At 36.6% G+C, this 20879-nt stretch overlaps 1 protein-coding gene across 1 annotated transcript in view; it reads right to left on the reverse strand.

Annotated features, from left to right (window-relative positions):
* Positions 1 to 1592: 1592 nt before the first annotated feature.
* TBC1D32 (TBC1 domain family member 32) overlaps positions 1593 to 20879 on the reverse strand; it is a 106081-nt gene continuing 86794 nt past the window's right edge. Inside the window, exons 29-34 of the mRNA XM_070733436.1 lie at positions 16364 to 16430; positions 13108 to 13223; positions 11735 to 11889; positions 9456 to 9596; positions 5031 to 5219; positions 1593 to 2341 (exon numbers count right to left, since the gene is read on the reverse strand). Of these exons, the coding sequence (XP_070589537.1) occupies positions 2222 to 2341; positions 5031 to 5219; positions 9456 to 9596; positions 11735 to 11889; positions 13108 to 13223; positions 16364 to 16430 (788 nt within the window). The 3' untranslated portion in view covers positions 1593 to 2221. The remainder of the gene's footprint in view (positions 2342 to 5030; positions 5220 to 9455; positions 9597 to 11734; positions 11890 to 13107; positions 13224 to 16363; positions 16431 to 20879) is intronic.

Below are 20879 nucleotides of genomic sequence, written 5' to 3' on the forward strand. Positions count from 1 at the left end.
AACAAGTAGCGCTGTCACAGGAGCTGAGTCTGCACTGAAGGAGTATCTGGCCCCACAGTAAGAGACGCACCGGCCTAAAAGGAGGCTTGCCAGGCCCCAAAACAGGCAATGGGTATGTGTGCAACTTGTGCTGGGGTTTATGCACACATGCGATGGGAGAGCATGGGAATCACATGCACATTCATGGGAGGATTGTTAGGGGGTCACTTATTCATATTGATTTATTTTATTTATTTATTTATTGGATTTGTACGCCGCTCCTCTCCGCAGACTCGAGGCGGCTCACAACAATAAAACAGTGTACAATAAACAAATCTAATATTTAAAAATATCTAAAAACCCATTATTTTAAAAACATACAACACAAGCATGCCATACATAAAACTATATAAGCCTGGGGGAGATGTCTCAATTCCCCCATGCCTGGCGGCAGAGGTAGATTTTAAGAAGTTTGCGAAAGGCAAGGAGAGTGGGGGCAATCCTAATCTCCGGGGGGAGCTGGTTCCAGAGGGTCGGGGCCACCACAGAGAAGGCTCTTCCCCTGGGTCCCAGCAGATGACATTGTTTAGTCGACAGGACCCGGAGAAGGCCAATTCTGTGGGACCTAACCGGTCGCTGGGATTAGTGCGGCAGAAGTCAGTCTCGGTGATATTTTGGTCCGATGCCATGAAGGGCTTTATAGGTCCTAACCAACACTTTGAATTGTGCCGGAAACTGATCAGCAACCAATGCAGACTGCAGAGTGTTGGTGTAACATGGGCATACCTAGGGAAGCCCATGATTGCTCTCGCTGCTGCATTCTGCACGATCTGAAGTTTCCGAACACTCTTCAAAGATAGCCCCATGTAGAGAGCGTTACAGTAGTCGAGCCTCGAGGTGATGAGGGCATGAGTGACTGTGAGCAGTGACTCCCAGTTCAGGTAGGGCTGCAACTGGTGCACCAGGCGAACCTGGGCAAACGCCCCCCTCGCCACAGCTGAAAGATGGTTCTCCAATCAGAGCTGTGGATCCTAATCTCCGGGGGGAGCAGGTTCCAGAGGGTCGGGGCCGCCACAAAGAAGGCTCTTCCCCTGGGTCCCAAATTATGGACCCTCTCTGAGGGGGTCAATAGTCCCCCCCCCCAGGGTGATGGACGGACAGATGGAATTGTCCTTGGGAGGCAAAACCCACAGCCACTCCGTCTTATCATATGGTTGGGGGGCATTGTATTATGAATGTGGGTATGCATGCATGCTACCCCCATGCTTCCCCCTTTTGGCACATGATGGTGAAAAGGTTCACCATCACTGATCTGAGCCAAGTATATTTGTACAGTCCAAAGACTTTGCCTGAAACTGCTTGTGGAATCCACCTAAAGTTTTGCTTTGGTTAATTGCTTCTTATAAATAACTTAAGTTTCAGAAAAAAAACCTCATTTGAAGCTGGAGAGGATGCGAAAAGAAAAATGTTAACTTCTTCCAAAGGTCTTATGCTATTGAACAGGTATAATTCATCAATGTACCATGATGGATACCTACAGATTCATAATGACTCTCAACTGGTCTGTTGAGAATATAACTCAAGATCAAATAAACATGTTACCAATATTCATGTATGTTCCCAAAGTTTTATTTCTTTACATTTAGTTTTGATAAAACAGATAATAAAATCTACATTTGTATTAACAGATCTACAGAAGTGTTAATTTACAACTTCACATAAATACTTTCGAGTGTACAGTACTATTACAAAAAATATTTACAGAAAAAACCAATAACAAACCTTTCATTCAACTTCAAACTGAGCCACTCAGGACCTGTAATTATATTTTATTTTTGAGCTTCCAAGATAATTTTTGCAGCTCTCAAAAGTTCTGCATTCATTTAAATTACTTTTCCTTACTTCTGAACCTTCAGCAATTTAGAAATGTTTGGAAGCAAAGTTTAATAGTATAGACACTGCTTCCTGGAAAATATAAACAGAACATTTAAGTAATTCAGAGCTAGTTTCTGAAACCAAGTGTAAACAAACAATGACACCTGGCTAGAAAAACACATTATTTTTCAGATGATCCAATTTAGAGGATGTTGTCTTGTGAAAATGGTATGCTGAAAAAGCTTATTGATTTGGCTGCAAGGATAGCAACAATGAATACATTTTTTACGGAGAAGGAAATAAAACAATCACTGCCCCCCTTAAAGTACATAACCAAAATTTGAAATGATGTGCTCATCTGCTTGATCTACGTGCTTCGCACTCCAATATTCCTCATGTCTCTTAATAGAATTGGTCGGTAGGTTTGAGCCAAGTTTTCCATATACTCAACGTAATTATTCACCTGAAATCCATGGAGTGCTTCTTCCTGAACATTGTAGGAAAGAAAAATATCATCAGAGGAGGGAAAACAAAACCGCAGAATATGCTATTAAGTTAAGGAATTCTATTTTTCCCAAACTAGCTAATTTTATTTTTTCCTATTAATATTTACTTGGTACTTTGGGGAGTTTAACATGGTAAATATACATCATGTCAACAAAGAAAGCTAGAACTTTCAGTCCTATAGAAGAGAACGAGAAGGGAACTGTGCAATAAGGAACAAATAAGAATTTGAATCAGTAGTATAATAGGTAAAACTTAGAATCAGTGGTATAATAGGTAACAGCAATAGCACTTAGACTTATATACCACTTCACAGTGCTTTACAGCCCTCTCAAAGCAGTTTACAGAGTCTGTATATTGCCTTCAACAACCTGGGTCCATCAATTTACCCACTTTGGAAGGATGGAAGGCTGAGTCAATCTTCAGCAGGATTATTTTCCTTTCTGAGTTTTTGTTCTCTAAAATCATAAAGCAATTAATATTCCTGTTATCTGACAGGTTTGCAGTTACTTGCTTCAATAAGGCATGGGGAATCTGTATGCAAAACCAAGGTATAATGGAAGTCACCAATATAGATACAGATGTTCTTTTGTTACCATGCTCATCTGAATTCCATTAAAATGGAAGATGGTTGAGTGGCTTAACCATCTCATACAAGCTCATTTGTAACCAATTCTTATCCAGAACTAGAGGTAATTAAATAGCAATTTTAATGATGCATTGGTTTGCTTTTGTATTGTTAGCATTGTTTATTTTAATACAAATATTATATTCTTAAGAGTGTAATCCTTAACCAGCTAAATCCAGAGTAGTTTAATTAAGCCTCAGCTGGGATCAGTATGTTGTGGATTTGACTCGTCAACCCCACCAAGTCAATTAAATCAGGATTCTATGTTTTTTCTTCAAATATTTTTCTTTTATAGAATATAAAGACTGTTCTTCCCAATTGTGTTCCATACATTTTAATGAGAACTTTACAAGTTTTGACCTATAATTTGGCCTCTGTATCTTAAGAACTATGAAATCTTGACAGCTTGTCATCCTATGTTAACATAAGGAGAGTTGCTCTGGTATATTGTCACCTACTACATGATGAGAATTAAAATTCTGCCACTACATTTTAAAATTAATGTCAAAGATACCAAATTAATGGAATAGTTGGGCTTTCATATAAGAAGGTTCTTGTAGATAGACAGAGGCTTAATAATATGTTTTAACAATTAATTTGATTTTTCTTCTTTAAAAAATATTATTCTGCCTGGGTATCAAATTGGGCTAATCACAAACGTCAACAGTCATTTCTTTTTCATACACAAAAGTCAAGCTTGGAATTTTGGTCTTATATTCAATTAAAAGATAATAAAAGATAAGAGACAAATATGAATCCCACATAAGGAAGGGAGAGGAGAGATTAGAGAAAAATATACTACCCAAATTTAACAATCACAAAATGACAAATTCAATTCTTCTCTAGAATAGTTTAGCACTAAAGTAGAATTCTTCAACAAGCTCTTGGTAAGATAGTAGTTCTACAAATTAGTATGTCCTTTCTTGAACTGATATAGGCATAGCTGAATGAGCTACAGAACAGGAAATTTCTCTTCTGGTTAGCCACAATCATGAAACATGATGAGAACTAAAATTCTGCCACTGTATTTTAAAATTAATGTTGAAGATACCAAATTAATTGAATATTTGGACAGAAATGCTGAACAGGGATTTTGATATTTTTCCATAAGTTTGCATATGTTTGTATGTATACAGTATAGACCCATACCATATACTCAGTATCATACCAATCTTCCATTTTTTCTTTTTAACCCAGTAATTTTTTAAAAAAAGTTTTTGACCTGCCTGTGATTTTGTTTCTTTAATAAACAGACCAACACCCATACCCTCACGCAGCCCCCATATCCACAAACAGATGTATAAGCTGTTGAGTCATTTACAAAAAATGTAACAAAATTTTTATCAGTCATATACCCTTTCTTTGCATAGTTGATGCACAGTCTAAATCAATTAGGAACATTAAAAATTGCCTTGCTAGATCAGAATTTCAAAGACCTATTTAAACCAATGTTTTATTTCTAATGGAATCAGCCAAAATTCTGCAAGGGAATTATTGATTCAATGTCTGTCAAAGTCACAATGTTTGGTTTTTAGATCATTCTTGATAGAATAAACTAACAGGAATCTGTGCCATGGGAGATAGATATTAGATAGTATAAGTACTGTTTTGCTATAAAACACTGATACGCTTCTTTTTGTCAATAGAGAAGCATATAAGTAAAAATTAACCGGCTGAAAATTACCGTTATAAAACATTTGCTTTTGATGTCTCTGAATAACTCATTTAAAAGTCTTGTAAACTGTATAAAGAGAATAGGGCATCCTCTTTTTCCACAGGCCTTTTGAAGTCCCTCTCTGGCCTGATTGCCAAAGACAGCAACCAAACAATACCTTCCCAGTTAAAAGGAAGAAAAAACTAAAACATTTGTAAAATGTTAATCCAAATATTATTTTAAAAAGCGCTTTCCCTAATCTATGTAACACCCCCCCCCCCGGGATGGGGGGAATGGTAACATCAACTCAGCCATTTTCTACCACAGACCCCTCCCAACCAATCCCCTCAAAGATTGTCCAGTCCTACAAAAAGATAAAGAAGTGATTACTTTAAGAAAAACCTGAAGGTCCTGAGCCTGGGTATGCTGAAGGATTTCTTGTTGTAGATGTTTGAATACAGATATGCACATATATATCTGGTAATCCGGGCCAAGGAAAATGCAAATGGCAATATAATGACAAATCTCTCTCCAATCCATATAATTCCAGAAACACTGTGTGAGCCACTGCTGACAGATCTAGAACAATTAAAAAACAATTAAAATACCAAAATACCAAATTAAAAAAACAATTGTCATCATTACTTTAAGATAGTATAGTTGAACATTTCTGACCAATTCAGTAATCTACTATTTAATTAAGTCTTATTTAAGCATTCCATATGTGGATCACTCTAATCTAATCCAATTCTAGTGACAAAGTATTTTTACTCTTTTCTAATTAAGAATAGGTTCTTTAAAAAAATAGTTTTTCCCTACGGGCCATGTCATTACTGACAGTAATTTGTTTAAATGCAACCTTTCCTCACTCTCTGTTGTAGGCTGCCCTCACCACCCCCATTTTCTTGCAGGTGAGAGAGAGAACAAAGCATCAGGAACATAAACAAAATAATTCAAATTCCTTTATTGGTTAAAAAAGTGAAGAAAATTGGAGAAGGAAAACCCTTAGTAATGATTGAAGGGAGGGACCAAGTAGGTCCCAAGAGTAAGTTTTGAAGGAAGGTAGATGAGAAAGCTCTTTAAAGGTTCAGGAAGAATATATGTTGTCCCATTACATTTGGGAGAAGGCACAGGTCCCTATAATAGCTATCCTATAATGTTCAGAGGTAAGAGGCACATCTTCTGTGATTTGAATGTATTGTTGTCTACACAGATTCCTATGACATTGAGCAGGCTTACATCTGGCCATAGGCATTTGCATCATATTTTTTGGCATACTTCCCATCTGTCAAACATAAACCTAAGTAGGTTTCCACCTCAGCATAAAAACCAATCACTATCCTTTTAAAGCAGTGGTTCTCAATCTTTCTAATGCCATGACCTCTTAATACAGTTCCTCATATTGTGGTGATCCCCAAGTATAAGTCTAGTGCCAATTCTCCCAAAAGAGCTTTAAGCTGACTGGCAGGAAGGTCAGAGGGACACCCTCACTGTAAACGCCTGATTGGTCGGATTGTTTGGTCGGATTGTAAAAGTATGTTCCAAGGTGGCAGAATAGAAGCTTTAGTTCCTAACATCTTGGGAAATTTATCTTTTATCGTGGTCTTAGGCAACCCCTTTGAAATGGTCATTCGACCCCCAAAGGGCTCCCGACCCTCATGCTGAGAACCACTGTTTTAAAGCCACCAACTCAAGTCGCCTTGAGAAGTGTGGCATAGAAATCTAATAATTAAATCAATCAATCAATAAATAAAGCATAGCTAGAACAAAAAAAACACCCCTTCTACATTAAACCAAAATTATTTGTTTGGAAGATTTATAGTAACATTTATATTAATTTAATATGTGTTTCAATGAAGAAGAGTTCTATACTTTTTCAGCAAATCTGATAAACATCTGCTTATAAATTGATTTAAAAAGAAAAAGAAATGTTCTCATCCATATTTAAACTTTAGCACATTTCCTTTGACTATTACTGTTTTGGTTAATCTGCCCTACATATTCACAGCCAAAAGTAATAGTTTGACTTCAGAAAGAAACTTTCAGATATGTTATGAGTTAAAAAGGGAAAGAAAAAAAAATCCAACCCATAAGAATAAATGACACTGTGACAAACACATTTGTTTCAAGGAACCTAATAATGATACAATTCAATTTTAGACCACAATTAATTTTCCCTGATAACTTTAATCATGCATGCTTGCATCTCAGTAACTAATCATTCTGTATATAAATAGTATAGTCAGTTCGTAGGATATATTTCGCAAGACTTTAGGGTTGGGGTGGGCATAGACCAGGATATGGATATATCAGAAGGATGCAGAGAAAGGGAGATTCAAACTGACTGCCAATCAATTCTGCCTGCTGCTTTGTAATAGCAAAACATTTCAAAGAAAAGCCAGCTATGATATGTATTTAATTTTCAAGCAGGCAAAAGAATTCTATTTCAGAAGCTCACAGTTGGATTTCCCTGCTGATTACTCACCAGAAATAAGTTTAATTTATACCCTGAGTTGTGCCCACTGACGTATATTTAAGAATTTGAAGAATTATACTACAATTGCTCTTTTCTTTATAATTTCCAGCTCAGTTTCTCCTGCAACCCCAGGCATGAAGTGATTTCAGCTCTACAGCTGAAACTTACCTACTTGAAAGTGAGTTCTTTTGACAGTTCTGAGAAAGAAAGAGCAAAATGATGATGGTTCCGCTAAAAGTGGAGCTGAAGACTGCAGCTGAATGAAGAACTACAAAGAGGCTGATTCTTGGTAATTCTTCTTCAGACAAGGAAAGGATTTGAGATTGCCCACCAATGCCCCAGACAGTTGCTCCTTGTGAGGAGAATAGCAGTCTCTCAGAATTTAAACCCATAAGAGACGGCTATTCTCTTCACAACAAGCAACTTTTATGCTTTTATGGACTTTTTAACCTAAAACTGTAATTTAGATTGCTAAATATTAGATTTGTTACTATGTACTGTTTTTACCATTGTTGTGAGCTGCCCGGAGTCTGCGGAGAGGGGCGGCATATAAATCCAATAAATCTAATCTAATCTAATCTAATCTAACTGTCTGGAGCACTGGTGGGCAATCTCAAATCCTGTAATTTCTGAAAATGCCAGGAGTACAAAGTATCCTTTTGAAAGTACTGACTGTGGTTTGGGTACTTCTTACTCCCGTCATTTTCAGAAATTGCTCAGAAATTGTTTTTCAATTACTAGGAACTTTTGGATCAACATATTTTATAGTCCTGCTACTGCAGGATTGCAGGCTAATTCTGCCCCTAGCCAGGAGTTCGGTCCTGACTGACTGAGCCTTCGATCTTTCCATATTGGTGGGGGCAATATGAAGACATTGTAAACTGCTCAGAGAGTACTGGAAAGCACTCTGAAATGGGATAAAAGTCTAAGTGCTATTGCTATAGCACTGGATGAGTTTTCTTCTATCTTAAAAAAAGAAGTTTAGCTACAAGTTTAAGGACTTAATTCTTTTTTTATTTTGGAATACAAAACAAATTTCATTTTAGAAAGATACCAAATGAACTAAGAGTCCAGATGAATTTGAAATAAGATTTTGGAATTAATTATAATAATCCTTTTTTCGGAAAAATGTTTTTGTCTTGAATACTTTAAAAATAACATGATAGGATGAGATTTTTTCCGTGAGCTTGTTTGGAGGTTCTAGCAGGGGAGCGCAGCTATCATATACCCTTGACCGAAGATCAGTACACTCCTTCTATCTGGGAAGGTCGTCCACCGAGCGCACAGCTTTGGAAGGGATGCATATGGAGCGGTGAGGGAGGAAGGGGACATCTGCCTAGCCAACCAGATCAGATGAATCAACCCTGGCGATCAATGGGGTGACAGATGTCACAGCCAGATTGTGCTCACATTTTTTCCACTAGAAAGAATTAGAAACTAAAGATTACAATGAAAGGAGAAGAGCAGTTAAATCTATCTGACTAATTCAGAAGGAAGCAAACTATTTTAAAATTGGATAAATTGAAGGATATTTTTGAAAATTGACTGAGAAGTTGCCTCTATAGATAGGCTGTATTTAAAAGAAGCTATAGAAAAACAAATTTCATCAGACTAGACTGAGCCTGATCTGAAAATGTATTTAAAGATGACAGGCTACAAGTATCATGCGGCAAAAGATGCTACACTGGATATACAGGAGAAATCAGTTGAGGCTTTCATACTTAAAATGTCTACACAAGTAATATACCAAAAGACTGACCTGGGTAATTTTGGATTTACAAAAGAAGCTTGTTAAGGCTTTGAAGGATTTTGTGAGAAGGGACAAAGAAAAAAATCAAAAGAAATCAAATTCTAGGACATTATTTGAAGAGACTAAAGATCAACATTGTTAAAAGAAGATATATGAAGTCAGTTTATTTGATCAAAGCTAAAATAAGTATTTTTTTTTTTTTAAAATCAGTAATTCTGAATGGACACTTGATCAGGATTGAAATGAGGTTTTGCGGTTTTGTTTATAGGTAAGAGATGGAATATGGGAAGAATTTGTTTTTGTCATTTCTTTACATATTTATTTTTTGTATTTGCTATATTCTTTTTTATTTTTTTCTACACCTTCTACTTTTCATTTTTGTTTTTAGTTTGTATTATTTTTTATCATTGCAAATGTAATTATTAATAAAATTACTATTAAAAAACAGTAAGCTCCTTTGAACTCAGCAAGTAGACATTATAGGATCATATTACTGAAACTAACCAAATCATTTTAGTTACAGTTAGGCAACTGTCTTTTTTACTGGTACATCCAAGACAATTCTTCAGGCTATTTTTTTTCTTATTACCTGTGATGATGCAAATCCAGACATATGGAAAGCAGAAAAAACAAGTGGCAACTCAGCTTTCAGCAACATCTCAACATAGTGAGCACTGCAGAAGTAGACTGGATGGATGCCAGATGCTGCTGTTTCTACAGGCAGATGTATCTAACCATTGGAAAAAACACACACAAAATGGTTCCTTGTTACACAGCAATTGGAGCAGATTGTTACGATTACTCATAGACTGGCTCAGTTCTTGGAGAGTCCAAACTGAATACTTTGGTTTCCAGAAAATAAACACAGAAATCTCCACAATAATACCTGACAAATGTTAGCAACATTTTCTAGCTTTTAATTATTATTGCTAGTTCAAGAGCATTCTTTCCTTCATCTGATTTTCAATTTACTTGGCAGTAAAGGAGTACTTACATTTACTGCAGAGGCAGTTAAGAGGTTGCAAATGAATATGCAAAACAGCCATGAACCCCTCTATTGCCAGAGGGAGGGGAAAAGAGAGTAGTTTTGAATGAGCTTTTTGGCAGAGAAAAGGTAAGCACTCCATGCTGTTTTCTAGTCCAAATTCAGATAAGCAAAGGCATTAAGACTGTCTTGCATATTATATGCAATTAAGACCTGAAGCCATTATAATGTGTCAGAAAAATAAATTGAAACAAAGATGCACATATATCAACTCATAACTTAATTTCTTTTCTAATCCCCTGTTGTAGTCTCCTGAAAATCCGAAAGTTTGATAAAACATGGAGACGTAGATGGAGGGAACAGCAGGAATATACTGTATTTTTCGGAGTATAAGATGCACCTTAGTTTTTGGGGAGGAAAAAAGGGAAAAGAATCTGTTAATCAGGTATTCATCTGGCTAGCGTTCTTAGCCAGCACATTATTTTATCCCCTGGTTAGGACCTTTATTTGGAGAAAGTAACAATGAAAGAGCTTGCAAGCTAGTAAGAGCTGGGCACTTCATTAGCATCTGGAAAGAAACATTCAGAGCAAATAAAGCAACGGAAAAAAATCCTACAAAGACTTGGAAAACATTCTTCATAGAGAGTAACAATGAAAGAGTTTGCAAGCTGGTAAGAGCTGGGAACATTGTTAGCACCTGGTTAGGGCTGGAAAGAAACTTATTCAGAGAAAATTAGAGCAATGAAAAAACCCTGTAAAGACTTAGAGCTTGGAAAACATTCTTCGCAGAGAGAAACTATGAAAGAGCCTGCAAAGTAAGAGCTGGAAAGATTGTCAGCAGCTAATTAGGGCTGAAAAAATGGTACATTCCGAATATAAGACAACCCAAATTATCAGCCTCTTTTGGGGAGGAAAAAGGTGCATCTTATACTCTGAAAAATATGGTATCTCTTCTCTTTCCCTCCTTCTAGAAAGGAAACTAAGAAGCTCATTTCTATCCCTTCTCAGGACCAGAGTTAAACACAGGACCAGACCATTTTACTAGCCATCAGCAAATGAATGCCTATTCCAAGATGTGTGCCCTTGAATTCCTTACAAAATTATACATGATACCACAGCAGCATGTTTACTTGTTCACTTTCATATATAGTTCCATCACTAAGTGATGCAGGGCACAATGCTTTTTCACACTTACGACCATTGCAGCATCCCTGTGATCATGTGATCAAAATGTAGATATTTGGCAAATGGCTCAGATTTATGATGGCTGCAGTGTCCTGAGGTCATGTAATCATCATTTGCAGCCTTCTAACAAGCAAAGTAAATGGGGAAGCCGGATTCATTTAACAACTATGCTACCAATTTAACAACTAGAGTGAGTCACTTAACAACTGCGGCAAGAAAGGTCGTAAAATGGGACAAAATTCTCTTAACAACTGTCTCTACTTAGCAACATAAATGTTGGGGTCAGTTGTGGTTCGTAAGTCAAGGACTACCTGCAGTATCTAGTTTTGGTATAACATTTTTTTTTTAAATAATCTAGAGAATGAAAGCAATACACAGAGCAATAGTAATAAAAGGGCACTGAATAGCTCTCTCTGCCTGCACACAATTTAACACTGCTAATAAAGTGTGACTTACTTCTCATTTTAAAATCTAATAACTACAATTGATATCAGCCTATTTTTCCCTCCCGTTAGAAAACCGAGCTGATGTCAAATCCACATTCTTTTTTTTTTTTTGTATGGAGTACGTTTTTACGGATGAAATATCCAGTTAGAAAGTCTTTATGTGAGTGCCCTTTTAAAGAGGCTAAATTAATAAGCATTCACTAAAAATGCTCAAAGCAATTTGTCAAGGTTAAGTTTCTTTTGGAATCTTACAGAATTATGCAGCCGTGGTGCCCAAAGAAAGGCTGAAACTAGAAGATAGGAGAACTGTTGGAGAAATGTTAATGTCTTCTCTCGATTTCCCATCATTATTAGAAACACAGAAGATGCAAACCAGTCATAGCATACGTATCCATCCTGTTGATTATCTGTAAGAATAATTAAGGGATTCCAATCTTTTTGTCTTGTCCATTGTAGACAATTAGCGAATATTGACAATAGATTGGTTAGAAAAAGAAAAAGCAACACAGACAAAATATAGATTGTTGGCAAAAAGGAAAAGAAATGGCATTTTTGGAGCTTGATCACCCTGGTCTGAATTTTCCAACAGCTTTATCTCACCTAAGCACATTCTTTGGTCTTTCACCCCTCTCCCCCCCCAAATAAATTGGGAGGCAGCCAGCAGCCAACATGGATTTCCACCATGCTTTTTTCACTTCCAATTACAGAAACAAAAACAAGTGACTTCTTTTAAAGTTTCAATTGTTTTCCATGATAAATCTGAAATTTGAAAGCTTGGTGTATTTGAAATGCTTTAAGTAATGATACCTTTGGAACCCGAAATGCTTGAAACGCTTCAAGTTTTGTTCTTTCAAAAGAAACACAATGGAATACCAAGGCTGTTGTGTCCTAATCACAAAAGAAAACACTGTTTTCACTGTATCTGCCCCTACAGTGATGAACTTGATTGCAGAACTCCGATCAAGTTAGGGTCACCCACATCTTACAATTATGTGGCACCCCATTATTTCCAATAACGAACCCAAATTTGAAGCACAGATGGATATCTATTTTTTTTAGAGGAATGGGTGAAAAAAAATGTAATTTTCAAAAAGAAATGTAATTTCTTCCAACATGAATATATTTCATAAAAACTGGGTCTGCTTTTCCATAGCGAAAATTTATGTGGTCGCTAAAGGCTGAAAATGACTTGATGGCATATCACCATATGATCAATCAAATCAATCAATGTCTATTTTCATTAGTTATAAACAACTATTTTAAAATTTAAGAAAACAAATGAGGGTGCAATGGTTCAATGGTTAAAGATGATAAGCTTGTCAGCTACAAAGCCAACAGCCCCGGTTCGAAACCCAAGAGTCACACAATGGGGTGAACTCCCATTCCTTGCTCCAGCTCCTATCCATCTATAGCAGTTCAAAAGCATGCAAATGTGAGTAGATTAAGAGGTACCACTTTGGTGGGAAAGTAACCGTATTCTGACCACTTGACCATGGAAAATGTCTTCAAGCGATGAAAGGGAGATAAGCACCACACTCTAAAGTTGGACACAACTTGAAAGGAAAGCCTTTACTTTTATTGACAAAACAGCTGGTGAACTCTATCTTATTACAGCAAAAGGATACATAATGATTTTCTTAAAGGTACTTTCTGTTGTTTCAAATATTTTTCACAGTAGATAAGCACTTGATGTAGATCATTTTCTGCATTCTCCTTCAGCAGATTCAAATGTTTACCATAGCTTTAAAAGAAATAAACTATTAAGTAGAAGCAAAACACTTAATTATTATTATTTTAAACGAAAGAAGTATAATATTAACGTCAACATCTACAGGTAGATATATTAAAAGAAACAATTCATATTATGCTTATAAAACAGCCTTGACAATATCTCTTGGATTTATGCTACCAACCATTCTAGCACATTGCCAAACAGAGGAGGAGAACCTAGCTCATATCTCCTTCTGGAGGGACCAGCTGTCCCATTAAACAAGTCCATTAGGCAATTTGAAGTGTTTGCCCAAAGAGATTGTAAGATGAACTGACATCTAAGTGCCTGATCTTCATTTTTAACCCCTCCTCCCTTCCCATATATTTTCTCTTGTGAGACTTCTAAGAACTCTTAAGCTATTTTGGGAGTTACTTTAGATAAAAAATAAGGTTAACGGGCTTTAAATAAAGAGTGACTAAATAAATAATCCTACTGCAATAACCTTATCTACAATCCGAAAGACTGGACTCAGAAAACTGCTTTAGGCTCCTTATAAAAATTTCAAAGAGCTAAGTTGTGTGAATTTTCTAAACACGCAAATTATGCTCTCGGATTATTGCCATAGTCATAGATTTAAAAAATTAGCTTTGTAGCTTTGGAGATGGTTCTAACATTTTTCTGCAATTATTTCCTATTGTTCTACCTTGCCCCTGAGAAATAACATTATTTTCATTGTTCATTACTTTTTATAACATCTAGTGCTCTCTCTTAGCTTTTAATAATAGTATTATTAGTAGTTTGAAATGCAGAATGTTTTTTAATGTTATCGTTTAATTATTTTTTATTGTATATACATAGAGTCATGTTTTGTGACATGGGCAGCCACATAATTATGATATATAAATAAGTGAATTAACAAATAAATTGAATTGTTGTCATTGCCACATTTCTTTATGACAAGATTAAAGCAACTGCTTTAAAGCTCTTTAAAGTTGAAGAGTGCAACTGATTATGGCAGAACAAGGAGTTGGAGAATGGATCAGCTCCTTGGAAATTATCTCCAGAGCAAGGAAAGGACAAGGATTGCCCACAAATGTGTCATACTGAGTCTGTGCACAATGAAATTATAAGAAGTGGTCTCCAGTGGGCTTTAAAACTGTGAGTTTCAAGGAAAAGTCTCAGTTTAATGTCTCTAGGTATCCTGCTTTCTCCTATAGCACACTGATCTGGCTACTAAGGATAAATGGTTTCTAAATTCCTTCTACACATGTCCAGATTAATTCCAAGAAATTAGCAGATACTTTGAAAGAACACAATGTTTCTAGATCATTAAGACATCCATTTCCGGAACATAAGTTTTCAAAATTTGTCTTGCTATGCCTGTTCAACTGGCAACTTGTGGAGCCCTCGTTCAAAGGACTGGGAGGACTGTATATATTACAATGTATTAACTCCATCTTGATTGCATTAGTACGCCTAATTTACCTAGCCATTTCCTCAGATGATATACTATACAGTAGTACCGCTAGATACGAGCTGCTCCACATGCGAGTATTCCAAGTTACGAGCCACGACGGGAGCGAAATTTCTGTTCGACACCTGACCTCAAATTCGGGATACAAGCCGAGCTTCCACTAGGTGGCGCAAGAATCCTTGCTTCTGGTTATCTCGGCGCGGAAAAACAAAGTCTAAAGGAATTCGTTCGAGATGCGAATTGATCGACATACGAGCTCGGTTCTGGAACAAATTAAACTCTTATCTAGAGATACTACTGTAATAAATATAATACAACATAGCGAAGTACAATATAATCTATACAGTGTCTCCTAATTCCATCTTGACTGTACCAATATCCCTAAACCACATAACAGCAATTTTGTGAGGGAAGTTAGGCGGAGAGAATGATTGGCCCGAAGTTACTCACTGAGCTTCTGTGGCTTAATGTTGCCTCCCTAATCAAGGCAAACACCTTAACCACTGTATCATGATGGCTTTTTCATTTACTTTCTTCTCTCCTCCTTCTCATTTTAACATATGTTTTATTTAAAAGAAAATAACAAAAAAGTACATGCTTGATGTCTGATTCCTACTTGCAAGAAAAATTGGTTTTGACTGGGGCTGTGCAAACATCCCAAAGGGGAAAATCATCTTAAGGTACATAGGTACAAATCCTGTTAAGATATTCATGAACTGGGAGAGCCAATGGTAACAAAATCAGATCAATGAATAGGCATAGCAACAAGTCAGCCAATGGGAGCTAAACATATCTGAGTCTGTGCAGAGAATCAAAACTGAATCTAAAAGGCTGGGTGTGGCTCAGCCCATTCTATATTCTCTTGTCCACTCTGAACTCTGCAAAGAACTAAGTGTTCTGTCCTGACTGTGTGTTTGCTTGTAACTTCTTGAAGAATTTACATTGATATTGTATATATATTATTGAATATAAAGAACTTTCTTATTTAAATAAAACCTGCTGCATCAGTCTGCCTGTGTGTGTTTTCTAGATTTAATTTTCTGCAACAAACTCTGATAAATCCTTCCTTAAAAGTAATTCTATTACTTGGATTTCTTGCAGAGCTGTTTCAGCAGCTGCCTGAATCTATATATGCATGCACAGTTGCCTTGCAGGCAGACCCTGTAGAAAGGCTTTTCATATACACAAACACAGGTACATTTTGCAAAAGATATAGTTACTCTAATGCTCCAGTGAGTTCTTTGTGCCAGTGAGCTTTGCCAGGTGTCCCTACTGAATGCTTTACCAGCCCCAATAATGGCACCAAAGTCAATCAATATTCCATGTTTATTTGCAGATTCTCCCTGGAAAATACTGGACTATTATTTTATAATATTCAGTGATATAATAATTCACATTCATTAATCAAAATACGGCATACTACTAATATTTGATTAGTTATTTTAGATTTTGACATTCAGCTTGCTTGTCTCAAAGGCCTTGGAGGACTGTATTTATTATACCATGCTTAGTGCGATGTTCATTCAAGGAACATTTCTTGATTTCTTGGAAGTGCAGGGCTCCAAATATTACAAGCACTTATATAGTTCACTGCCATTATCTTTAAAATAATGTCTTTTCACATCAACTCATGGAAATAATAATAAAAGTGAAGCCTATTATAAACATCCATATGAAATATTCCAGCAAAAATTACCTTATTGTCATTTTAACGCCAAGTTGCTGAATTGCTGTAAGGTTTTTAATCTCCATATTTACATCAGCTGAAAACAAAAAGGGGAAAAACATACAAAGGCTACATTAAAATTCAAATTATCATAATCATTTTAACTGAAAATATAAGTACATTTACCACGATATATTTTAAAAGAGGGGGGGGAAGTAAGAAAGCAATATATTTTTATATATTTATGCATGAAGTGAAAGAAATTCAGTTTTTATTATCACAGTAAAATACACATTTTAACTACCTTTGGCCTTAACTTTTAACAACTGTACTCTGTACAACTACCAATTTTAAGTTAGATATAAAGGACTATTAAATCACAGTTTACTTCTCCCAGAGTAACTATATAAAACAGTATGAGCAAAATTACTCATGGAAGAAATGGATGTGCAAAACAGTGCTTTGATTATTATTCGAGTCATGTATTCTGAGCAAATACTTATATGCAGTAAATGCTGTTGCATTTTTTAGACAGTTTGCATGCTGCAAAGACAGTAATTTAATTTGTAATGTTAAATTTTAAAATTTAAAAGTTTGAAATGTAATTTAACTTAAGGTAAACCGCATCAAACTCTATTGGATATAGGGAGAATCTTCTACTGAGTAAGGGAGCAGAGAAGGCTACTTGTCCTACACTACAACAGTTTATTAAATTTGATGAAATACTTTTGAACTAGACCTTGACACAATGGACCTGACTGTCTTGAAACTATGTTATTTATTAAACCACTCTTCAACCTTGGATATCACAGCAATATTTAAAAAACAAATCCAAAGTTCACTGGAATACAGTCCAATAAAATGAAACCATGAAATATTTCCTTCTTGTTTTCTGCCTCAGGCAGAGCAGAGTACTTGAAAGAAAAAAAAGGAAGAATGAAATATCCTTTCAAAACCTAGGAAACTTCAAAGCTTCCTATACTGTTGAAGAACAAATTCTCTCAGACTCCAATTGGCTTCTTTGAAATGGAGGGCAAATGATTTACTCATTACAATCAATCAAATGCTTACCATGGAGATTTACAGATAATTTACCAACAAGAATATTTCTGATATTTTTTTCCAAGCCTGATAGTAGTAAGCAAAAGATATAATGGGATTATCCCTTCTTCGCATGATTTAAAGAAAGCCAAACTTCTCCCATCTGTGCATACTCTGTCCATTTCCTACAGGAAGAGGTTTATGCTGGAATATCTCTCATTGGTAAAGAGCAACTATGCTCTTGACAAATTTCAGCTAGAAATGGATAGAGTGATATTTAATACACATTTTAAAATGCCCCAATTGGAACTTCCCTGACTATTATGAAGCTAGAAAAAACATTTAAAGTTTCAGGTTGTACACATTTTCAATGTCTGTAGCTTGGAGGAAAGCCAAAAAGGCCTTGAAGGACAGGAGCTGTACTATGGCAAGAGTCAGGTAAGTGGAACTTGAGTGCTGATCAAGTAAATAATTTAAGAAAATGACTCAGAAGCCCCTCCCTAGTTCACATTAATATAAAGTATGGGAATGGTGAAGCACATTCGGACCTGAAAAAAGGTTGTTACTATAGCTGTTACAATAAATGTAATCCTGACCTGCATGGTAATTAGGTTCCCCCCCCTCTAATCTATTTTATAGGGCTCAGAGTAGTACAGGAAGATTATTATTATTATTATTATTATTATTATTATTATTATTATTATTATTTAGATTTGTATGCCACCCCTCTCCGAGAACTCGGGGCAGCTCACAACAATACTAACAAAGTACAAATCCAATATCTAAAAACACTATTTAAAAACCCTTATTAATAAAATAATCACACAACCCAGTCAAACCATACATAAAGCAGTAATTAGGGGAGGTGTCAATTTCCCCATGCCTGGCGGCAAAAGTGAGTTTTCAACAATTTACGAAAGGCAAGGAGGGTGGGGGCGGTTCTGATCTCTGGGGGGCCGGGGCTGCCACAGAGAAGGCTCTTCCCTGCCCCCCCCCCCAGACGGCATTACTAAGTCGACGGGACACGGAGAAGGCCAACTCTGTGGGACCTAATAGACCGCTGGGATTCGTGCGGCAGAAGATGGTCCCGGAGGTATTCTGGTCTGATGTCATGTAGGGCTTTATAGGTCATAACCAACACTTTGAATTGTGACTGGAAGCTGATCGGGAGCCAGTGCAAGCCGGTGAGTGTTGATGAGACATGGGCGTACCTAGGGAGGCCCATGATTGCTCTCGCGGCCGCATTTTGCATGATCTTCAGATTACGAACACTCTTCAAAGGTAGCCCCATGTAGAGAGCCTTGCAGTAATCAAACCTCAAGGTGATGAGGGCATGAGTGACTGAGGAGAGAATCCCGGTTCAATTAGGGCTGCAACTGGTGCACCAGGCGAACCTGGGCAAACACCCTCCTCACCACAGCTGAAAGATGGTGCTCTAATGTTAGCTGTGGATTGAGGAGGACGCCCAAGTTGCGGGTCAATAATCCCCCCCCCCCAGGCTAATGGACGGACAGATGGAATTGTCCTTAGGAAGCAAAACCCACAGCCACTCCGTCTTATCAGGGTTGAGTTTGAGTCTGTTGACACCCATCCAGACCCCAACAGCCTCCAGGCACCTCCAGACAACTATTGTATAGTTGTTAGTGTGTTGTTTAATGTTTCTCTATCTTTTCCTTTTTTCTTTTTCTGGTTTTTTTTTCTTTTATGTGTATGTGTATTATATTTTTTTGGTTTTTTTATAATTTACATAACTTAATAAAAGTTATTTTTTTAAAAAAAAATTACAAACTGTTTAACAACGACTGGGAAATCTCCAAAAGGAAACAAAATAAGTCCCTGCAGTTTTCTTGGCAACATTTTTGGAAATGGTTTACCACTGTCTCCTTTCTAGGGCTAAGAAAAAAATGACTGGCCCAAGGTCACTGACATGGGTTTGTGCCTCAGGTAGGACTAAAACACAAAGTCTCTGGATTTCTAGCCTGATGACAAATCTACTTTTCAAATTAAATGCTACGCTGTAATAGGCATCTCTGTATATTGATGATATTTACAATTGAGCATTATTCTGGGCAAAGCCAAAGATATTTCACAACTTTATAAAATTACTGTAAATTATGCTTGATGCTTCAGATTTTATCACTACCTTAAAATGAAAATAATATATATGATCAACTCTAGATATAATTAAATAAGACATATTCAGTTCGAAGTGCTAACATAACATTAAGTTAGCCAGCATTTAAAAACCACTCTTCAAAGTGAATTATAAATAAGTGTTCCTTTGAGAAGAGTGTTTCAAGGATGGAAAAAAAGATTAACACCAAAAGTGCAGATCTTTTCTCTAGAGGATGCAGTTAATCCCAATGAATCAAATAATAATCACACAAATGAAAATACTTGTAGAAGTCAACAAAAGGGAAAAAAATATTCTTTTAAAAACTACTTCCCCAGTGAGCAAGTGCATTATATTTTATAAGTATGTGATTATTGCTGAGTGTTCTGATAAAATTAAACCATAAATATGGAGTTTTTCTGCTTACAAGCAATGGCAGTTTCATTTTCCTTGATACTGACTTGTGCCTCAAAGTTTTTTCAGGAAAAAAGAGGCAATTATTGTAATGGTTCCCCAAAGCTGTGGTCTAGGTAGGAGGAGACTATCTATACCTTTCTTCCACAAGACTAGGGCAGCTTTGAAAATGCTTTCACCAATCACTACCAGTTGCATTCTATATTAGCTGAAATTTGAGTGATCTAATACAATATTCCAGTCTTGAGGTAATAAAACCACAAATAACTGTTGCCAGGGACATCTCACACCATAAAACATTTCCATCCTCCTCATACAATACAATACAATACAATAAATACAAGGAGCATCAACAATAAATGATAGGCAAAAAAGTTATTCAGATATTGTTTGCAATATTTGTCTCCTAATTTCTTATTTTGTTGCTGCTTAATTAGTCACTTTTAACTTTTTGTGACCTCATACACATACTCTAATCAGAGCTGTCTGTAACTGCTTCTTCAAGTTCTTACATAGAATATGTTGTGGTTAGCTCTGGCCCAGCTCCTGCCCCAAGGACTGTGGATGTGGGGGAGACATCTACATGTTGCAGGCCTGTTTTGGCCCCGGTGGAATCTGCTGATGAAGGCTCCTCTGACCAAGAAGACATGAATGACAGGGAGGAGAGTGTGGCAGACAGCTCAGAAGGAGATAAATTATCTAGCTCCTCCTTGGATTCAGAACAAGAGTTAATGATACAGCCACGCATGCAGAGAGCGATGCATAGGCAACAACAACTGAGAGATTATTATCAAAGAAAATGAGGCCACCTGTGGTTGGGTGGGGCTGTGGTAATTAGTGAGGCTGCTATAAATAGCAGTCTGTGGGTTTGGCCATTGTGGAGGATTATCTGATTGTTGTGTTTCGTGACTGCTTTACTGACTTTGACTTTTTGTTTGCTGATTTTCCCCCGCTTTGAAATTAAACCAGAGCAAAGTG

This window comes from Erythrolamprus reginae, chromosome 1 (assembly GCF_031021105.1).
Source record: "Erythrolamprus reginae isolate rEryReg1 chromosome 1, rEryReg1.hap1, whole genome shotgun sequence".
Lineage (NCBI taxonomy): Eukaryota > Metazoa > Chordata > Lepidosauria > Squamata > Dipsadidae > Erythrolamprus > Erythrolamprus reginae.